At 40.7% G+C, this 21,917-nt stretch overlaps 1 protein-coding gene across 1 annotated transcript in view; it reads right to left on the reverse strand.

The window, feature by feature from the left end:
* RNF125 (ring finger protein 125) overlaps positions 1 to 21,917 on the reverse strand; it is a 42,468-nt gene that overhangs the window by 10,884 nt on the left and 9,667 nt on the right. Inside the window, exons 2-4 of the mRNA XM_032602625.1 lie at positions 11,163 to 11,316; positions 6,688 to 6,782; positions 4,233 to 4,323 (exon numbers count right to left, since the gene is read on the reverse strand). Coding sequence (XP_032458516.1) covers positions 4,233 to 4,323; positions 6,688 to 6,782; positions 11,163 to 11,316 — 340 coding nt within the window. The remainder of the gene's footprint in view (positions 1 to 4,232; positions 4,324 to 6,687; positions 6,783 to 11,162; positions 11,317 to 21,917) is intronic.

The raw sequence follows: 21,917 nt of genomic DNA on the forward strand, positions 1-21,917 counted from the left end.
ATATTAGAAGCTACCACTCACCTCAATTCTTTGGAGCATCTATTACAATGGACACCCAGCTCTATCTGTGGTTTCGATTAACTCCTACAGCAACTCAGCCAATTACAGGACACTTTCTATACAATGGTAAATACCATTTGGGGAAGAAATTAAAGATAACGGAATCCAATGCCAAAAGAGACATGCACTGAAAATAATTATAGACAAATATGCAACCAAACTTAAGGTACCAGATGGCACATCTAATTTAATACGAGTTTGGAAGCCTATCTAATGAAGATTTTCTCCTTTTAACACGTTTATGCATATACGCTCCCACTGCCCAGTCCAGCCACAGATATTCTGAATACCCACGGAAATAAACTGCTGTGGGAATGAGGGCTCAGGCTCTTGTCACTACAGCTTTTAATTCCAAACCAACTGAAGTCCTGTCCCTTCCCATAAGGAATGAACCTCAGGATCAAGGCAGAAAGTAAGGCTACCTTTGAACCTGTGTGAATGGAAATATGATTTTTAAAATATCCTATTTTTCATATCACTACATCCTACTATGTTCTAGGTTCTCTGCCAAGAGCTGGGCATGCAGTGCTGAACAAAGAAATTAAGTTCTATGGCTTCATGAACCTAATAATTTGGAGGGAGAGACAGACACAAATACACAATTAACGAATTGTGATAAGTGAGAAAAAAGAGGGGAGAAAAGCAAGAGCTGAAATTAATTTGGGTGTCAGACAAGTGAAATTTAAGTTGAGTTCTAAAGGATAAATAAGAACCAACCAGTGGGGACTTCCTTAGCAGTCCAGTGGTAAAGACTCCACGCTTCCACTGCAGGGGGTGCAGGTTCAATCCCTGGTTGGGGAGCTAAGATCCCACATGCCGGGCAGAGCGGGGGTGGGGGCGGGGGGGGGGGCAGGAAGCACACACAAAAAAGAACCAACCAGTGAAAGAAAACACTGGGAAGAGAGAAGAGCCAGAAAGTGTGGTTATTGCTGAAACGTCTTCCCTTTATAAGATAAAATATTAAATTTCTCTCGAGTGGTCTCATAATTCAATCTGAAGCATGCTGTGTGTGTCATTTGCCTTTTTTGAGTCCAATATTCCATAGATATAATTTTTCAAAAAGAAAAAAACATGGCAGAATACAATTACTGTGTGACAAAAAGGAGCTGTTCTGAAGGTTGCACTTGAGAACAGTCAAAATTCCTTGAGGTTCATAACTTACTTACCCCTGTTTGCTTCAGCAACTCAGAAAGAAAAGATTAGTTGCTTGTGGTTTGATCTCTGAATTATCTAATTCTACCTGGAAGGCAGAATCATTTGCCCAAATCTCTAACTGCCCTGAGACTTCTTACATCTGGTAAGACAGATGATGTCACTGATCTTATCTGAAGGCAAACCCAGCAATTCAGTCCTTAAGAGCAATAATTCCTTGTTAACTTCCACACCAATCCAGAAGCAGCCTTGGACTCAGCCCTCCTCATCCAAGGGTTCCACCAGGTGTTTTCACCTACGTGCCCCCAGAGGATCCCTAAGCACATGACCCCAGCCCTGCCACAGTATCTGCATCCAGCCTTTTTCTAACCACAGGGTTTTTCCAGACTTCTAGTGGCACTAGATGCTTCAGAGTGCATGTGTCTTAAGCTTCTACACTTAAGCACAAAACACTAACACAGGAAACCTGAAGGTTTTCTGTTCCAGAGACCACTTTTACACAGCCCTGGTGTATTACAGAACCATGGCTTTTCTGAGCAATCTGTTCCTTCCTTGATAGCATCCTGGTCTTGTGGTAAAATTTACTTCACCTCCTCCACCTCTCCCAGGTTGGGTTCCCCAACTGTGAGAGTACATGGCTTCCTCTGAGAAATCTGCTCTAGCCTTGATTTGATATAGCTGCAAAAATGGTAGTAACCCGGCATCACCACCTGACTCATTTGCTACTACCCTGTGAAAAAGGCATCATCATTATCATCATCTCCATTTTACAAATGATGAAACAGAGGCAAAGAGGTTAATGGGATTTTCTGCGATTTGCACCAAAGCTTATCTCCTCCAAAGCCCAGGCTTTCCTCCCCCCGCCCCAGGGCACTGCTGTTCAATAGAAATGTAACAGAAGCCACACACATAATTTTGTTGTTTGAGTAGCCACATTACAAAAACTAAAAGGAAACAGGTGGGATTAATTTTAATAATATGTTGTATATAACTCCAGATATACAAATTATTATTATTTTTAATAGAACTTTATTGAAGTATAATCGCTTCACAATACCGTGTTAGTTTCTGTTGCACAACAAAGTGAATCAGCCATATGCATACACGTGTCCCCATATCCCCTCCCTCTTGAGCCTCCCTCCACCCCCGCATCCCACCCCTCTAGGTCATGGCAAAGCACCAAGCCGATCTCCTTGTGCTATGCTGCTGCTTCCCACCAGCCAACTATTTTACATTCAGTAGTGTATATACGTCCATGCTACTCTCACTTTGCCCCAGCGAAGCCTAGGCATTTTAACTACTAAATTCCACGATTCCTGGTTTATCTCTGTCCTTATGTCGGCTTTCTTCAGTGACCTCTATGACCTCTAAATCACAGAAGACCCAGTTTCCATGGGCCACCTTCAGTCTGATGGCCAAACTGAGCGGCATGTGGACTGGACTTCTGCGGAGCAGGTACACAGTACCAATGGATGGACAAATATGGGGCCCGCCCTGGAGGGATGCTGTAATGCGGCCCATGGTCCAGTGTGCCTAGTGTTCCTCCAGCCAGAGCAGCACCCCGGGCACTACTGGTCAGGGCTCAGACTGTGTCGATAGTATCTCCTTCATAGGGTTGCTAGGAGAAGGCAAAAAGGCACCCAGAACTCAGTAAATGGTAGTCACTGTTATGCCATCCTAATGCTTTCTTCAAGCTTCCTCTAGGACGGTTCCCCAGGGACCTATCATAAAACACCTCCTTAGCCCAGTTCCTCCCACAGAGCAACTTGAGCAGGAAAAGCCCATGACAACCTCCTCTGCTGCCCCAACACATATCAAGCTCTTAGCTAGCCATTCCAAGAACCAAACCTCTGGGCCGTTAGGATAAATAACAAATTCCTTTGACTGTGCTGGGGGAGGACTTTTGTCTTGAACTTGCTAGTAGAGCACAGTGTCTGTGCCCTGGAGCTAGACTACTGGGTTCAAACTGTAGCTCTGCTTATTTACCAGCTATGAGACTTAGCTCGTAAGACTTAACCTCTCTGAGCCTCAGTTTATCATTTGTAAAATGCGGATAAGAATCATATCTGTCTCATAGGATTGTCATAAGGGCTATCTAGCTATCTCTCCATCAATCACCTATCTAATATACTTACATTTCAACTTCATCCACTTTCCGAAAGGATTTTATGGAAAAAAAACAAACAAACCTTAAAACAAATTAAAAAAACCCCAAACTCATATATATGAAAAACACACATACACATATATACACATGTACACATATACAACATAAAACTAAAATAAAATTCAAAAAACTCTTTAAGGTATCATTTTACATCTCTTAAGCCTGGATAAGTTAAAAATAAGTGTACGCATAATTTATCCCTTATAAGTACAACACTCAAAAGTCCATACATTTGTGTTCATACCATCATTTTATAATTTCTTTCCATATAAGAATAGTCTCTACTCTGATTTTGTTTATCATATTTTGTCCTTTTTCTCTGAGTTAGAAATATGCTACAGGATATTACTGTGTAAAAAACTCTCTTATTGGGTAATTCAAGACACTCTCCTAAATCAAAAAAAATTTTTTTAAATAAATAAATAAATGTACACAATCTTGGCCAGGTTAAGGTGAAAGCGGTTTACCATAAATTGCTGACACAAGTATAAATTGACTCAAACTATTTAGAACACATTGCAAGAGTTAATAAAAACTTGCACTCTTGGTCCTAGAAATATCAATCTAAGGAATTTCCTCTTAGGAAAAAAAAAAGTACTTTAGAAGGAAAAGTTTAAATGTACAAGAATGTGAATTCAAATCATAAAAATTGTCACCAATCCAAATGTTCTAAAATAGCAAAATGGCTAAGTAAATGATGACGTATCCATCATCATCCTGCCTTACCTCTCAACTATACAAAAATGAAAATTCTAAGGGGAACTCCCTGGCGGTTCAGTGGTTAGGACTCCACGTTTTCTAATGTGTATCAAATTTAGACACCGCAGAAATGTATAGTAACACAAATCCTCACCACTGGTCTCCTTTCTGATCTGTGATGAGTAATGCAATGATCCAGCAAGCTGTCTTCATCCAATTCCTTCTGACAAAATGGACATACACACCTGGAAATTACATAGAATACAAACATTACTGAAATTGTTGATAATTAGACAGTAGTCACTTAACTAGAGGTAAAAAAATAGAATGTAAGTGGATCTAGTTTCTAGTCCTCATTCTTTCTGAGTTGATGTTCTTTTTCCAATCCTGATAATAATCTTGGTGCCTAAATTTTTTCTCATGAGAAATGTAAATGTGTAACCTCACGGGGCAGGACAGAGAATCAGTTATAGTGCACTTGAAGCACTTTATTCTCTTTGGAAGAGAAGTACAATCTGAGCACCCCATTAACTGAGAAACAGAGGAACAAACCACCCAGCTGTGCCTAGGTTACTTCTGTCCCTTTTACTTCCTCCCTTTCCTAAATCAGGTAACATCTGAATGGGGTGTTACTTTGTTCTCCTACTAGCATATCTAACAACACTGGCATATATAACTAAAGGTGTCAACTCACAGTATTAGCATCCAGTGAAAAATGGAAAACGGCCTGCAACTACCTTGTTACATCCTTATGCACACCTAGGAGTATCTGTCCCTCACATCTGTGCTGTCCAATGGACTAGTCATTCGGTATGTGTCTACTGGGTTAGTCCAAACTGAGATATGCTGGAAGTATAAAACACACACTCAATTTTGAGGGCTTTATATATACATTAAAAAATTTAAATATCTCAATAATTTATACATTGATTACATGTTCAAAGGATAAGACTTTGGCTATATTCAGTTAAATAAAATATATTACAAATTAATTTCACTTGTTTCTCTTTACTTTTCTGAGTATGGCTATTACAGAATTTAAAATTACATATGTGCTCTGCATTATGTTTCCATTGTACAGTGCTGCCTTAAATTCTTAGGGACAATAGGGAGGCTTGGAATTTTTTGCTCACTTTCCATTGTAGATATGTTCCCCAAGAGTTGTATTCTGGACAAGCTCCCTGCATAAGAATTTTAAAAATTTGAATTATGTAGTAAGTTCTTCCATAAAGCAAAGATTTCTATCTTAAATGCAAATATTAATCTATCCTGTAATACTGATTAATCAACAACCCTTCTCATTTTCTGTTATTTCAATTCTTTATTATTTCATTCTAACTAGCGAGAGAAATTAGTATTTAAATTAGGTTTTGTATATTTTTAAATTTTCATAAAGCCTATCAACCTTACAATCAAACCATACAGAATTCATACTCTGCCTAGAGCTAAAATACTCACAATTTAACAGAATGGTATAATCCTATAATAAAAAGTACATTTGCAAAGTAATCTCTAGTAAAACGACAGGAATGGGGTGATCATTTAGACTTTTGGGTTAGGAAATTTAAGTTACATTTTGAGTAGTATATTTTCTTTTTTAAAACATTTTTATCTAAGTACAGTTGATTTACAATGTTGTGTTAGTTTCAGGTGCACAGCACCGTGATTCGGTTATATATATCTCATACATATATATTCTTTTTCAGATTCTTTTCCCTTATAGGTTATTACAAAATATTGGGTATCTATCCCTAGGCTATACATGCATTTTCTTAAAATAAGCAGAACTAACATTTATCTTCAGGAGAAAAGAAGAAATTATCCTGAATACCTCTTTGATTGGCTGCGTTCATAAGAAGATTTAATGGTTTCAAAACCATCATCCCTATGCAGGAGAACACAAATCATTTCTTTATTTCTTTAGCAGAGGCAGATGCCAAACTTTTTAATTCTTCTGCCCATCAGGAGAGTAATAACCCAGATTTCTTTCTTTCTTTTTTTTTTTAAGAAAAATAATTAATGATCAATATCCTCCATTACACCTACTAGCCACCTCCATCCTTCCTCCAGCCCCATATAAGATTACCCAGAAAACAGGTATAGGATTCAGAATGCCTGCCCCACGCCTGTTCTTTCTTGTTAGAATACATACTGAGATGTCACTTTGTCCCTTCTAAAGAGAAACCAGCAAAATGAGAGAGAATGAGCTGGGGGAACTGAGAGGAGGTGATGGAAAAGTAAAGACAACAACCTCTAAACCATCATCTACTTCAGGACTCTATTAGTCACAAAATAAAGCCTAGCAGAAATTGAACAGTTCTGTTTTCTATTTTTGTATCTTCCTCCATAAAAACTTGTCTGAGGAAGTTTCCACAATCTCTCCAGTGTTCAGCTGGTTCTCCCCATACAAAGTTTTTAAAGCAGAGAGAACAAAATTCTTTTGTAATTATTCCCATTAACAAATGATTACCAATAACAGGTATTATGGTTAGAAGCCAAAACATAACTACATACATATTTTCAGGACAAAAATGTTACGCTTTCTGGCTCATTAAGTTCTTTATAAGCATATCAAATTTAGCATTAAACTAAATTGTACTGAAACAAACCTTGTTGCTGTCTCTCCAAGTTCTTGTAGTGGTCCATACTTATCTATGTACTTCTGACATGTTCTTATGTGTGCCCTCATTTCACTGAGGCAAACCTATATAGAAGCAGATTAAAATAAGCTCACTGTTGAAAAGGGGCTCATTTCAGTCAATGAAGTCTTTTGTGACCCAGCTGTATTGCTTTCCTTATTTCAAATAAAGTCATAGAGTGGGGTCAGTTGATTAAAAGGATGCAGTTATGATAATAGTACAACCAATTTAAGGCATTATCAAGAATAACACTATTTTAAATAGTTATTTTTTTGGCCATGTCACATGGCACGTGGGATCTTTGTTCCCCGACCAGGGATTGAACCCCCAGTCCCTGCATTGGGAGCGCGGAGTCTTAACCACTGGACTGGCAGGGAAGTCCCAAGGAAAACACTATTTTAAAATTTTCTTACAACTAGAAGACCCAAAAGCTGAGTTCTTGAATTTGGTCATTCTACAAAGTATAAGTTTTTAAAATGCAAAGATGTATATTAAATCAAATTTACTGTTTTTGGATACTATTACCTAAATCGGTGATGGAAAGAGGGAAGTAAGGAAGAAAAAGGGGAGGGGAAAAAGAGCAAAAGGAAGGAAAGTAAAAAGAGAGAAAGAAAGAAAAACAAAGAGAGGTAAAAAGAATAAATAGATGGATTTTAGAGATGTCCAGAGTAAGTAAAAAGAAACCCTGTGCTTCAGGGAAAGATAAAAATACCATGGCTTTATAATACATCCAGTAGTATTACATGAATTCACAATATACAGTATACTTTATGGCCCCATTAAGAGCAAAGATAAAGGACAGCTACTGCAGTCCATTTTTATCAAGGCAGAATAAAGAGCCCTTGTCCTTCCAGATATACATTCAGATTTCCTAACCATGAGGGATGTGTTGCTAAATAACACATACTCTATTAAATGTGTCATTAGAAACTCTGATAAGATCTTGTGCTAAAGGAAGCTCTGTACAGCTGTAAGGTGGCCGACCCACCCTGCTTCATTTTGCCCAAGCTACGGAAGTTAAACCTCAGACATGAAATCTACCATGTCAAGAAAACAGTTATAACTGTCACAAAAGACAAAAATAAAAGCAAATGGGGGGCTTCCCTGGTGGCACAGTGGTTAAGAATCCACCTGCCAATTCAGGGGACACGGTTTCAATCCCGGGTCCGGGAAGATCCCACATGCCGCGGAGCAACCAAGCCCATATGCCACAACTACTGAGCCTGCACTCTACAGCCCGCGAGCCACAACAAAGAGTAGCCTCCGCTTGCCACAACTAGAGAAAGCCCGCACACAGCAATGAAGACCCAATGCAGCCACAAATAAATAAATTAAAAAAAAAAAAAAAAGCAAATGGAAAAGTAAGAACAAATCCTTGCTTTATAACTATCCATCTAAAAAGATGTAAAAGCTAGGACCGATCTAGGCATCTGTCTTAAAACAGACTGTTTGGGACTTCACTGGTGGTGCAGTGGTTAAGAATCCGCCTTTCAATGCAGGGGACACGGGTCTGGGAAGATCCCGCGTGCCATGGAGCATCTAAGCCCATGCACCACAACTGCTGAGCTTGCACCCTAGAGCCCATGTGCCACAACTACTGAAGCCCGCGTGCCTACAGCCCTTGTCCCACAACAAGAGAAACCACCGCAATGAGAAGCCCATGCACCGCAACGAAGAGTAGACCTCGTTCGCTGCAACTAGAGAAAGCCCGCGCGCAGCAATGAAGACCCAACACAGCCAAAAATAAATAAATAAAATAATTTTTTAAAAAAACAACAGACTGTTTTACAACTTTTAACATCCAACTTTGCACATCAGTGCTCTCTCATTTCCTTATGACTTTTGTTAAAAGTTTCTTTCTTGGGCTTCCCTGGTGGTGCAGTGGTTGAGAGTCCGCCTGCCGATGCAGGGGACACGGGTTCGTGCCCCGATCCGGGAAGGTCCCACATGCCGCGGAGCGGCTGGGCCCATGAGCCATGGCCCCTGAGCCATGGCCGCTGAGCCTGTGTGTCCGGAGCCTGTGCTCCGCGATGGGAGAGGCCCCAATAGTGAGAGGCCCGTGTACCGCAAAAAAAAAAAAAAAAGTTTCTTTCTTCTTCTTTATATTCCTTGATCAACAAAGAGACACATTCCTCATATAAATTAGCAATCTGGGGACAATGTCCTTGACAGATGAATTGATAAATGCATAGAGCGTCTTACCCCAGACACAAAACTGTGAAAGCCACTGTCAGAGGTGGCAGAAGGAGCAGAAGCCACTGAGCTTGCGCTAAAGGTACTTATCATCTAATGGAGGAAAAACAAACAAACAAAAGATGTGAAGACAAGCAGAGAGGAAACCGTTTGATACTGGGGACTGGAATACTAAAGCCAGGCTCATGGAAGGGAGGTAAGGAGGACTGTGAACAGTAAGAAGAGTTGAAAATGGCTATAGAAGGAATGGCAGTATTCCTGACAAGAGGAAGAGACAGATACAAGAAATACCTCAAAGGAAAGATCAAAATACTTGTGAATAATCAGAAATGCAGGGGGGTGAAAAAGGAAGGGGATCTCCACCCAGGATAACTGAGAGAATACTCTTGTTTCTGACAGGTACCAAAGATGGGATAAAGAACTGGAAGACAAAATAATATGCTGAGTTTGATTTTGTGCATGTTGAATTTTAAATGATGGCAAAATATCAAAGTAAAAGTAATCAGGAAAAAAAAAAAAAAAAAAAAAAAAGTAATCAGGAAAATAGAATAGAAAAGCTATTGATTTTTTTTTTTTTTTTTTTTTGCGGTACGCGGGCCTCTCACTGTTGTGGCCTCTCCCGTTGCGGAGCACAGGCTCCGGACGCGCAGGCTCAGCGGCCATGGCTCACGGGCCCAGCCGCTCCGCGGCACGTGGGATCCTCCCGGACCGGGGCACGAACCCGTGTCCCCTGCATCGGCAGGCGGACTCTCAACCACTGCGCCACCAGGGAAGCCCCAAAGCTATTGATTTTGAGCATTCACTATGTTCCACAGTGCTAAAAGCCACTTACATTTTGTTGTTTACCTTTACAACCACTCTGTGACACGAGCATTACCTTTTCCCTCAATTTAAAAGAGTCAAACAAAAACTTAGATTAATAACTTGCCCCAAATCACAAAGAGTAAGGGAGAGAATTAGTGTTTAATCCCAGGATGTCTGACTCCAAAGACCATGCATGGATTCCAGAATCAGGCAGCCACGAATAGATTTTTGAGTCTTACAAAAATATTCAAAAATGCATTGAGCATTTATTATGTGCCGGTCACTCTTCAAAGTGCCGGGTTTACAGCTGTCAATAAAACAGTCATGGTCCTTACCCTCATGGAATCTTGTGGAGATAATGGATAATGGACATTAAATTTCAAAATTCACAAAAGCATAATTACAAATGTTGATAAGTGCTATGAAGAGAAAGCACAGACTGCTAAGAGAAAGTGTAACAGGCTATAGTTTAGATGAACAATCAAGGAAGGTTCTCTAGAGAAGTTTAGATCTTCAGTACACGATTTCTCTTTTGATCTCTAGACTGGTAATACCTAAATATCCTTCTGTTAGCAGTTCAAATTTAATGTATCTAAGACTTAACTTTGTGGATTCTTCTCTAAATCTGCTCACCATATTAGCACCTTCACCTACTCGTCTCAGAAACTTGGGGAGCATTTTGATACCTCACTGTCACTCACCTCCACATCCAGTTAATTATCAATTTCCTTCAATCCCTCTCCAGAATACACCTTGAAACAACTTCTTATTCCATACCTAATGCTATTATCCTAACCCAGCTTCCTTAACACCTATCCTAAAATCCACTGAATTGGCTTCACCAATCCTGCTTTTGCCCCCTCCAAACCATTTTCCACTCACATGCTAGAGTGACATCTTAAAAATATAAACCTGATCAAAAGCTTATACTTTTTCTATGACTCACTATTGCGTTTAAGATAAAATCTAGAATCTTTGTCATAGCTTCTAAGACCTCACATGATCTAACCAGGCTAGCATAATAACAACGGAGGAGAACTGCAACAAGGAGGAAGTGGTCAACAGAGATAAATACTGCAAAGCCCAGAACAGTAGAGGTGGAATTATGCCACCGTAATTGAAAATAAAGCTATTCATTGGGTGGGCTGCAACAGCATAGCAGGAATGGAGGCCACATAATAGGGGGTCATGGGAGTAATGGGAAGAGAGGAAATGGAGGTGGTCAATGAAAGCCTTGGTTTGAAAAATCAGGTGATGGTGGGCATCAGGTGACTGCTGTCCAGCAGCCCATACATAGGGAACCAGAGGAAAGGAAGAGGAGAGGCTGAGACAATAAACTTTGGAAAGTCGGGGCAGGATGAGGTCAAAGGCGTCGGTGAAATGACTGGCTGCACAACAATTTTCTGAGTTCTACGCCGGTAACTATGAGCAAAGGCAGGGTCACATACCAGGGTGTCACACTCAGTGCACTTCTGGAACTCGGATTTCATTTTCTTGGCTACATCAGTTGCTGGAACTCCTTCAGAAGGAAGATATGCCCGGCAGTAAGGACAGGTCCACTTATTGTTCTTGAGACTGGTAGCAATGCAAGAACGGCAGAATCTACAGGACACAAACCAAGAACACATCACTTTCCTTAACAGTATAAAGGAGCCACCACTAGGTGTTCATTTATGGAAACTGTATTTTAATGACACCTTGTACACAAAGAGCTGTTCTGCCAAATGAAAGCTCCGTCTGCATCCCACAGTTGCTGGGGAGTCTCTTACCTTCCCTGCAAGACCTCCCTGGGGCCACACGTTCTCACCATGTGTGCCACACGCATTTAAACAGAAGGTGACAGACAAAGTGGTGAAACAGCCTTCTTACAAACAGAATGAAAACTATAACTCAAATATTGCTAGCCATAAAAAAGAATGAAATAATGCCATTTCAGCAACATGGATGGACCTAGAGATTGTCATACCAAGTGAAGTAAGTCAGAGAAAGACAACTATCACATGGTATCCCTTATATGTAGAATCTAAAAAAATGATACAATTATTTACAAAACAGAAACAGACTCACAGACAGAGAAAATAAACTTAACGATTACCAAAGGGGAAAGGGGGAGGGAGGGACAAATTAGGAGTCTGGGATTAGCAGACACATACTACTATATGTAAAATACATAAACAACCAGGGCCAACTGTATAACACAGGGAAATATTCAAAATCTTAATAACCTATAATGGAAAAGAATCTGAAAAAGAATATATCTATATCTATGTGTGTGTATAAATGAATCACTTTCCTGGACACCTGAAACTAACAAAACACTGTATATCAACTATACTTCAAAAAACCCCCCTATAATTCAAAGGATATCTAACGTGTTCTTTCTTTTCTTTAATCCTATTTTACCTTAAAATCTGTGGGGCTGGGAGGAATAGGTCTTTGCTCTGTGAGATTCTGTGTGTTAGACAAGAAAATAGCAGCAAGTTGAGGAGGTAAAACTACGAAACACGTTAAAGTCTTCATAAAATAATTTTAAACTCAGCCTCAGATGCAGGAAATTATCTAATCAAAACTACCACTTTAGGAATGTCCTCCACGTCAAGAAATATATTCTCTGTTTACTTAAAGATGATCATGATAAAATCTTAACACAGTCAACAGAATTCACAGAAAATCTTGACCTATTTATGGGAGCTGCTGAAGGCTACATGTGCACAGAAGTAAAAGTGAGCATTTCAATAGGTTATACACATCAGCATGAGCTGACAGCTCTTAACTCAGCATGTAATATATATTTGTGAATATTTATACATGGCAAAAGTTAGGCTGTTTAAGTAAACTATACATACTGAAAAGTTCATATATCAAAGGTATACATACAGCTGAATGAAGTTTCACAAACAAAATTCCTAGTATATTAGCCATTACTGATTCTTTTTTTTTTTAATTTATTTACTTTCATTTTTAGCGGCATTGGGTCTTCGTTGCTGCGCACGGACTTTTCTCTAGCTGCGGCGAGCAGGGGCTACTCTTCGTTGGGGTGCGCGAGCTTCTCATTGGGTGGCTTCTCTTGTTGCAGAGCACGGGCTCTAAGCACGCGGGCTTCAGTAGTTGTGGCACGCGGGCTCAGTAGTTGTGGCACACGGGCTTAGTTGCTCCACGGCATGAGGGATCTTCCCGGATCAGGGCTTGAACCCGTGTCCCCTGCATTGGCAGGTGGATTCTTAGCCACTGCGTCACCAGGGAAGCCCAGACATTACTGATTCTTAAAAGTATTCTCTTCTGCCTCTGTTATAAAATTCTTATATGCACACAGAGGATGCTTACGTCTGCACTGTTCTTGAGGCATCTGCTTGCTGTTGATGCCTGCCCAGCACCCATTTCCCCTTTTTCTTGCCATAGCATCCTGATTTTGCTCTGCAGAACTACACCTCTTATATGAGATACAATTTGGTGGGACCTCAATCCAGGTGAAGGCAGAGCGCCTAATGTCGGCCACACTAAGTAAACCCTCTCTCTGGGAGATGAATACTAAACAGAGTGACATAAAGACTGATTCAGCAACAACTTGATAGGACTATCCTGCTCTTTATTTAGAACCCTAGACCTGCCTAGGTTCCTACCTTTTTCCTCCTGAGTGTTTTTGTTATTAATGTCGCTTGGTAACTTTATATTTTGATATAATTTCAAATTTGATACACTGCTTTTTTTAATTTACAAAATTTTAAAACACTTCCACATACCTTAATTCATTTAACCTTAATAAACCCCTAAGAAAGATCATTATTTCCTTTATAGATGAGGAAACTGAGGTACGTAGAGGTTAAGTTACATCAGCAAGGTCACAGCTACAGAAAGTGCCTGGACTTTGTTGACCTTAAGCTGAGGTTTCCTGACTCAGAATTCAGTGACCTATCTTTCTACAACCGCAGCTACCCCAGTTGGAAAGAGCAATACTTTCAGAATCAAAAGACCTAAGTCCCCTGCTGTATTTTTTTTTTTTACATCTTTATTGGAGTATAATTGCTTTACAATGGTGTGTTAGTTTCTGCTTTATAACAAAGTGAATCAGTTATACATATACATATGTTCCCATATCTCTTCCCTCTTGCGTCTCCCTCCCTCCCACCCTCCCTATCCCACCCCTCCAGGCGATCCCAAAGCACCGAGCTGATCTCCCTGTGCTGTGCTGCTTCCCACTAGCTATCTACCTTAAGTTTGGTAGTGTACATATGTCCATGCCACTCTCTCACTTTGTCACAGCTCACCCTTCCCCCTCCCCATATCCTCAAGTCCATTCTCTAGTCGGTCTGTGTCTTTATTCCTGTCTTATCCCTAGGTTCTTCCCCTGCTGTATTTTACTTCTATCTGCCTCAGGTGATTAATTGTAAGTTCTAAGGCACATTTGTCCTTGCATTTCTTTTAGTTACTAAGAATTGGTTCTCAAAGTGTAAGCTTTGAAGGGTATTTATTACAAATGGTCCAAATGCTCAACTCATAATTAACATTTCTAATACAACACCTGTGGTTCTGACAGGCATTCTTTGTTTACATAATTTAGGAGCAAGCAGATAACACTGTGTTTCTTGTCAACTAAAAGTCTTCCCCCCTTTCTCACAGTTTGAGTTTTATGCTAATACAAACTGAAGATGAATATTGGTGCAAAGGGACTTCCCTGGTGGCACAGTGGTTAAGAATCTGCCTGCCAATGCAGGGGACATGCAAGACACACAAACAAAACATACCGGTGCCAAGCCCCGTGGTAAGCACTAACACACATCAGCTCATTTTACCTCATTTTGCTCTCACAGGAATCCTAAATGCTGCTCTTTCTCCTCACCCTGACTGATAGCAAACTGAAGTTCAGAGGGGTGTAAAAACTTGCCCAAGTCACAGAGACAGAAGATAGTAGTATTTTTATCATCCAACTGTTTTGGGAGAGGCTCAAAATTTGTAGTCTTTTTTTTTAAAAAAAAAACCATTTATTTATTTATTTTGGGGCTGTGTTGGGTCTTTGTTGCTGTGCGCGGGCTTTCTCTAGTTGCGGCGAGCGGGGGGCTACTCTTTGTTGCGGTGCTCGGGCTTCTCATTGTGGTGGCTTCTTTTGCTCTGGAGCATGGGCTCTAGGAACGCGGGCTTCAGTAGTTGTGACTTGCGGGCTCAGTAGTTGTGGCTCGCGGGCTCTAGAGCACAGGCTCAGTAGTTGTGGCACACAGGCTTAGTTGCTCTGCGTCATGTGGGATCCTCCCAGATCAGGGCTCGAACCTGTGTCCCCTGCATTGGCAGGCGGATTCTTAACCACTGCATCACCAGTGAAGTCCCTGTAGTCTTCTTAAAGACACTTTAATTCCTCCCAGTGACAAGCAGAGGCAGCAAAGTTTTGAGATCACTGATGGAGCTGTATAAGCCAGTGGGCTTTACCTAGGGTATATTTCTGTTGTTATTGATTGATTGATTGATTGCGGTACGCGGGCCTCTCACTGTTGTGGCCTCTCCCGTTGCGGAGCACAGGCTCCGGACGCGCAGGCTCAGAGGCCATGGCTCACGGGCCCAGCCGCTCCGCGGCATGTGGGATCTTCCCGGACTGGGGCACGAACCCGTGTCCCCTGCATCGGCAGGCGGACTCTCAACCACTGCGCCACCAGGGAAGCCCCTCTGCTGTTATTTTATGTATGCTTCATACATGCTTTTGTAACTATGATTGATAACCACAACAATGGAAATTCCTAGTAGATATTCATGAAAAGTAGCACACTTGAGGCATTAAAAAAATTTTTTTATTGGCGTATAGTTGCATTACACTGTTGTGTTAGTTTCTGCTGTGCAGCAAAGTGTATCAGTCACACGTATACACATATCCCCTCTTCCTTGGACTCCTTCCCATTTAGGTCACTACCGAGCATTGAGTAGAGTTCCCTGTGCTATACAGTCTGTTCTCATTAGTTACCTATTTTATATGTAGTAGTGAATATATGTCAGTCCCAATCTCCCAATCCATCCCACCCCACCCTTACCCCCTTGGTATCCATACGTTTGTTCTCTACGTCTGTGTCTCTATTTCGGCTTTGCAAACAAGTTCATCTATAACGTTTTTCTAGATTCCACATATATGGCTTAATATACGATATTTGTTTTTCTCTTTCTGACTTACTTCACTCTGTATGACAGTCTCTAGGTCCATCCAAGTCTCTGCAAATGGCACAATCTTGTTCTTTTTTATGGCTGAGTAATAATCCATTGTATATATGTATCTTCTTTATCCATTCCTCTGTTGATGGACATTTCGGTTGCTTCCATGTCGTGGCTATTGTAAACAGTGCTACAATGAACACTGGGGTACATGTATCTTTTTGAATTATGGTTTTCTCTGGGTATATGCCCAGTAGTGGGATTGCTGGGTCATATGGTAGTTCTATTTTTAGTTTTTTAAGGAACCTCCATACTGTTCCCCATAGTGGCTATATCAATTTATTGAGGCATTTTAAAAATCAAGTCCCTCCCTATAACCCCCCCCCCAACTAAGTCTGTACAGTGGTGTTATCTGTGGCATGAAACTCTCAAATAAGCATTATATAGATGTCATTGCATTATGTGAGAATATTAGTTGCAAATCCGGTAGATTAGTCAATTAACTGTACTTTTAATAGAAGTGATTATGAACTGGAGAAAACACATCAAGATCAAGGTGTTTTGGAACAGATTGAACTTACTGATTATGAGTATATAAAAACCACAGCTTTTAGAAGTGTTACCATGGAAAGGTACTGGATGCTGCTGCACCTCAAGTCTCACTTTCTGGGGTGCAGAAGCAAGACTGCAGAACTGCTTAGTTCAAAATATCGGAGGGGAACATTCTCTCCTTAAAAGTACAGTTATCAAATTCAAGTCATGAGAGCTGAAGCATCTACCATCCTTACCCTAGCACCTTGGGTAGACAAGGTAGACACAGAGACAAGATAACTCTAAACTAAAACCTCTTAGAAAGCAAAGTGTAGAAGTGTATATAGAGTGTGAGCTTCTTACAGGTTTGTAGATGTGTAAAAACATCTAGGGTAAAGAAAATAAGAACATTTACCTACCTGCTGGAGAAATGGGAACGGGAAAGAAAGGGGTATATGGTAGAAGAAGGGTATTTTCACTGTCGAATTTTAAGTGTGAATCATATAACCTTATTACCTACACAATAAACAATTCTTTTAAAAAGTTAATTACCTACAACCACTTGGGATAACTGGTCTGGTAGTGTCTGATAAAACAAAATTACAGGCACCCCTTGACCCTGCAGTACCAAGCCCATGTTTTACTTGAGAAGTTAAAGAATATGTCCATTTGTATTCAGAAGGAATGTTTTCACAGTAGACCCAACCTGGAAATAACCCAGATATTTATCAACAAGAAGATGAATAAACAACCCATGGCACATTCCTACAATGGAATACTACACAGCAATAAAAAAGAACAAATTACTGATACACGCCATAACATGGATGACTCTCAGAGACATACTAAGAAGCCAGACACATGAACTTATCTACAAAACAGAAACAGACTCACAGACATAGAGAACAGACTTGTGGTTGCCAAGGGGGATGGGATGTGGGGAAGGGATGGATTGGGAGTTTGGGATTAGCAGATGCAAACTATTATATACAGAACGGATAAGCAACAAGGTCCTACTGTATAGCACATGGAACTGTATTCAATATCCTGTAATAAACTATAATGGAAAAGAATATGAAAAAGAATATATATAAATATATGTAACTGAATCACTTTGCTGTACACCAGAAACTAACACAACATTGTAAATCAACTATACTTCAATAAGATCAATTTTAAAAAAAGAAGCCAGACACAAGAAAGTACATCTTGTGTAATTCCACTTATTTGAAATTTTTGAATAGGCAAAACTGATCTATGATAGGGAAAAAAATAACACAACAGTGATTGCCTATGGGGGTACACGGACAGGGATGGCTGGGAAGGGGCATAAGGGAACCATATGGGGGGTAATGAGACTATTCTATATCTTGTTAGGGGTTTGGGCTAAACATTGGTCAAAGCTCTGCAAATGCTATACCTAGGATGTATGCATTTCACTCTATGTGTAATTTACCTTTAGCAAATCCCATAAACAAATTGTGAACTCTGGTTAATATTATGCATGCTGATATGAGAAGGGGTAGAGTGTGCTGATGTTTGTAACCTACTCTAAAATGCATCAAAAAAATAAGATGGATTGATGGATGGATAGGTATGTGATAAAGTGTGAGGTAAAAGCAAATATGGTAAAATTAACAATTGTAGAAATAGGTATGGAAATATGGTTGTTCACTGTACAATTCTTTCAACTTAGCTGTATATTTGACATTTTTCATAATAAAATGTTAGGGAAAATTAACCACCTTACTATGACTTAAATTTTCTCTACTTTTCAGAAAAATTTAGTTGGAAAACCGGGAAGGGAAATGCTTGGAGGATGAGAGACCTGAAATATTTAATAGAATGTGATTTGAAGAGAAAAACATTTTTAAAAATGATATTTTTCAGGGGCTTCCCTGGTGGCGCAGTGGTTGAGACTCCGCCTGCCGATGCAGGGGACACGGGTTCGTGCCCCGGTCCGGGAGGATCCCACATGCCGCGGAGCGGCTGGGCCCGTGAGCCATGGCCGCTGAGCCTGCGCGTCCGGAGCCTGTGCTCCGCAACGGGAGAGGCCACAACAGTGAGAGGCCCGGGTACCGTAAAAAAAAAAAAAAAAAAAAAAAATGATATTTTTCAGAGCATCCAAATTCAGTGTGAGGAAAAGATTACTTTGCATTTATGATTTTTAAAATAAATTTAAAGAGCACAGAACAATTTGAAAGATGATATAAGGCTGAAGGGAGAGAAAACAAAACTGTAAAAAAATGAATTCATGTGGCTTTTAGCAAGAACAGTTATTGCATGGTTATAATGAAGATTTATAAAACATGCACAAGTCTCCCCACACCCAACCATACAAGCATGCATTCACTAAGGAAATTTTCACTAATAGTTTATGATTGCCAATGTTTGACATGCCAAAGATGAAACCATGGCAGTGCCCAAGGTCCCTGCTCTCAAGAGTTTTAGAAGGAGGAGAGAGGAAATGAGAAGGTAAACGAAAAGACTGGCAAATGATAAATGCTCTGAGAAGAATAAAACAGTTGACAACAAAAATTGAGTGGGTGGGGCAGAGGGAGCAGTGAGACGGGTGGTCCCTCAGATGACATTTGAAGGCATCAGTCTTGGGAAGATCTGGGAATGGTTTTCCCAGCTGAAAACAGGGACCATTTTGCTGAGGTACCAGCGTGGTTGAAATGCAGGGGGCCCAGGGGAGCGTAATTGGCAATATGTGGGACAGTAAGGTAGGTAGGAGACCAACCACAAAGCCAGAGCTAAGCGTGATGGGAAGGCACTGAAGGGTCTTAAGTGGGAGAGTGATATGACTTGATTTACATTATATAGATCACTGGCTCCTGGGTGAAGAATGGATTACAGAGTTATGAGAGTCACGGCTCAGAGTCCAGTGTTAATTCCATTGTAAGCGTTGGTTCAAGAGAGGATGGTGGCTTAGCCCAGCAAAGGAGCAGTAGACAGTGTAAGTGGACAGACAGATTTAGGATTGATTTGGGAAGCAGAGGCAAAAGGGCTTACAATATACCAAATGACAACAAATATATGCCCCATTATGCCAAGTGAAAGAAGTCAAATACAAGACTATTTACTGTATGACTCCAAAGCTCAGTGACAGAAAGCTGATGGGGTTGCCTGGGGCCCAGGAGTTTGAGGAGTGGATTGATTGTAAAGGATTCGAGGGAACTTCTTAGGGTAATGGAACTAACTGTTCTAGATCTTGTTTGTGGTGGTGGTTATATGATTGTATACAATTATGTACTGTATCACCTCAATAAAGCTGAAAAACGCAACCCAACTTAACAAAAAATGCCCCAGTGACGACAGGTCAGTAACAACAACACTGCATGAGAATCACAGAAATACACACAGCACAGAACCATTCAGAATCCTGTAGGGGTCCCTCCCACACAGCCCCAGGTACAGAGTAGCTACTCAGTAAATGGTCAGTAGATTTAAATAACTAAATCAGTTATGAGGAATGGGCCAAAGGGGAATTTTCTGGGCAGGGCCCAATGTTCCCATTAATAAATAAGTGTTGTGTCCTTCTGGAAGAACCCAAGGGGTAAAAATGAACACAAACCCCAGAGATAAGGAATTCCTATTTGTCTGTCCCCCTCTCCCCCTCCATAAGGTGGCTGAGAATGACGAATCACAACAGACATGATCAGAATTAGGAGAATGTAGGGAAAAGATAGAAGTCAACTGCATGTTTTTTAAAGACCGATTTAATGTTTTCAAAAATTCTGAATGAGTTGTCATTGCCTTTTTTTTTGGGCCGTGCCTTGTGGCATGAGGGATCTTAGTTCCCTGACCAGGGATAGAACCCGTGCCCCCTGCAGTGGAAGCACAAGTGGTCCTAGCTTTAAAAAATCAGATTTCACACACAAATTCAAATTTCTGGCTTCTTTTGAAAAGCTAAGTCTCCTGCAACTCTGCACTCATTTCCCACGTGGCCACATGGGTCGGTGCCCCTTCCTGTAGATACCCATCCTCCTTGCTCACTCACACCCCTTGCCTCCCCCCTGCTGAGTTTGCAGCTCCTGATGACATCAATCAGGAACCAGATAATGACTCTAAGAACTTTAAAACCAGCTGGGAACTTAATTATCCCACCCCCATTGTTTATTTTATTAACCCCTTTCTGTTTCTCTAATTAAGTGGTTAGCAATAAAACTCATATAAGGAAAGGGCGGCAAGGTATTGGAGGAAAATGGGGAAAGGGTTGCTGAGGACACTGGGTAAAGTTATGCACTCAATCTTAAGGGGGAAAACTGCACCCTAAGTATAGGAGAATTAAAGAGGAAAGGGCTGTATTAGGGACTCCATGGGGCCTACGGCTAGACAGGCAAAATAAGTAGCCAGAGGTGGTCCCTAAATGTGGTTCTGGAAGAAGCCCTTGGCAATGTCAGTGGTCGGTCTGACATTTTCGTTATGTTCTCAACACTGGGCTGCCTCACTGCGGGCAGGCCAATATGAAGCTGAATGAAAATCTTGGGCTCCCTTGGGGAGCTGGAACATATAAATAGAACAAGGGGAATTGCAATTGTTATTCAAAGGGAGGATGAGAGTATCGGGCTAAAATACTCCAATATAGGACAATACACACATACACACACAACCAGTCTCCCTCTTCGGTGATCCAATGATGGATTGATCAGCCTGGACAGTCCCAAGCGCAGCTATTCTTAGAGCACAGGCCTTTAGCCACTGTCCCTCAAGATTTCCTTGGAGGTGTTCATGTATTCAATTAGGTCATGCTCAAAGTCCATCCTGGGAATCATTCGGCCTCCAAAAATTGACTCTGCATATCTCTACACTCCTTTACATGTTGATTTTTATATTTAGCCCCCTAAGGAAAATTTTATTTCCTTTAATCTACAGCCTTAGAGGGGTGCCTCAAACACTGTCCTCAACTTGCAGTATCTTACTGTCAATCAAATAGGGTTATCTGAGGCTGTACTTCTCAAATCTTAAAATGCATATAAATCACATGGGCATCTTGTGAAAATGTGGATTGCGATTCAGCAGATTTGAGTTGGGGGCTGAGACTCTGCAATGCTGCTGGTCCTAGGACCAGTAGTCAGGTGCTAAAGAGAATCCTGGTGTAAAACTCAGCCTGCTACATTATTTAAGTTCTGTTTGTTGGAGAATATGTAATTTAATAGATCACTAATATTTAATGTGCCTACGAAAACACTAATGTTGCTAAGTAACACAGAGCAGTCCAACCACCAGATGAGGCAAATTTCAGGCCAGCTTATTACATCTTTCTAAAATTCTCGGTAATACAGGCACAGATGAGTAACCCTATAAAAGGGAGTTCAAAAACTATCATGGGACTCCTAGCTATGACTCAAACTCCATAGCACCAGCTGGCTGGCACTATGAAATGGTTGTCCAAAAGTTGTGCTCACCAAAGTATCCAAATTTGTCTTTTTTTGTTTTTTAAATAAATCTATTTTTAATTTATTTTTGGCTGCGTTGGGTCTTCGTTGCTGCACGTGGGCTTTCTCTAGTTGTGGCGAGCAGGGGCTGCTCTTTGTTTTGGT

The sequence above is a fragment of the Phocoena sinus genome, chromosome 14, assembly GCF_008692025.1.
Source record: "Phocoena sinus isolate mPhoSin1 chromosome 14, mPhoSin1.pri, whole genome shotgun sequence".
Taxonomy (NCBI): Eukaryota; Metazoa; Chordata; class Mammalia; order Artiodactyla; family Phocoenidae; genus Phocoena; species Phocoena sinus.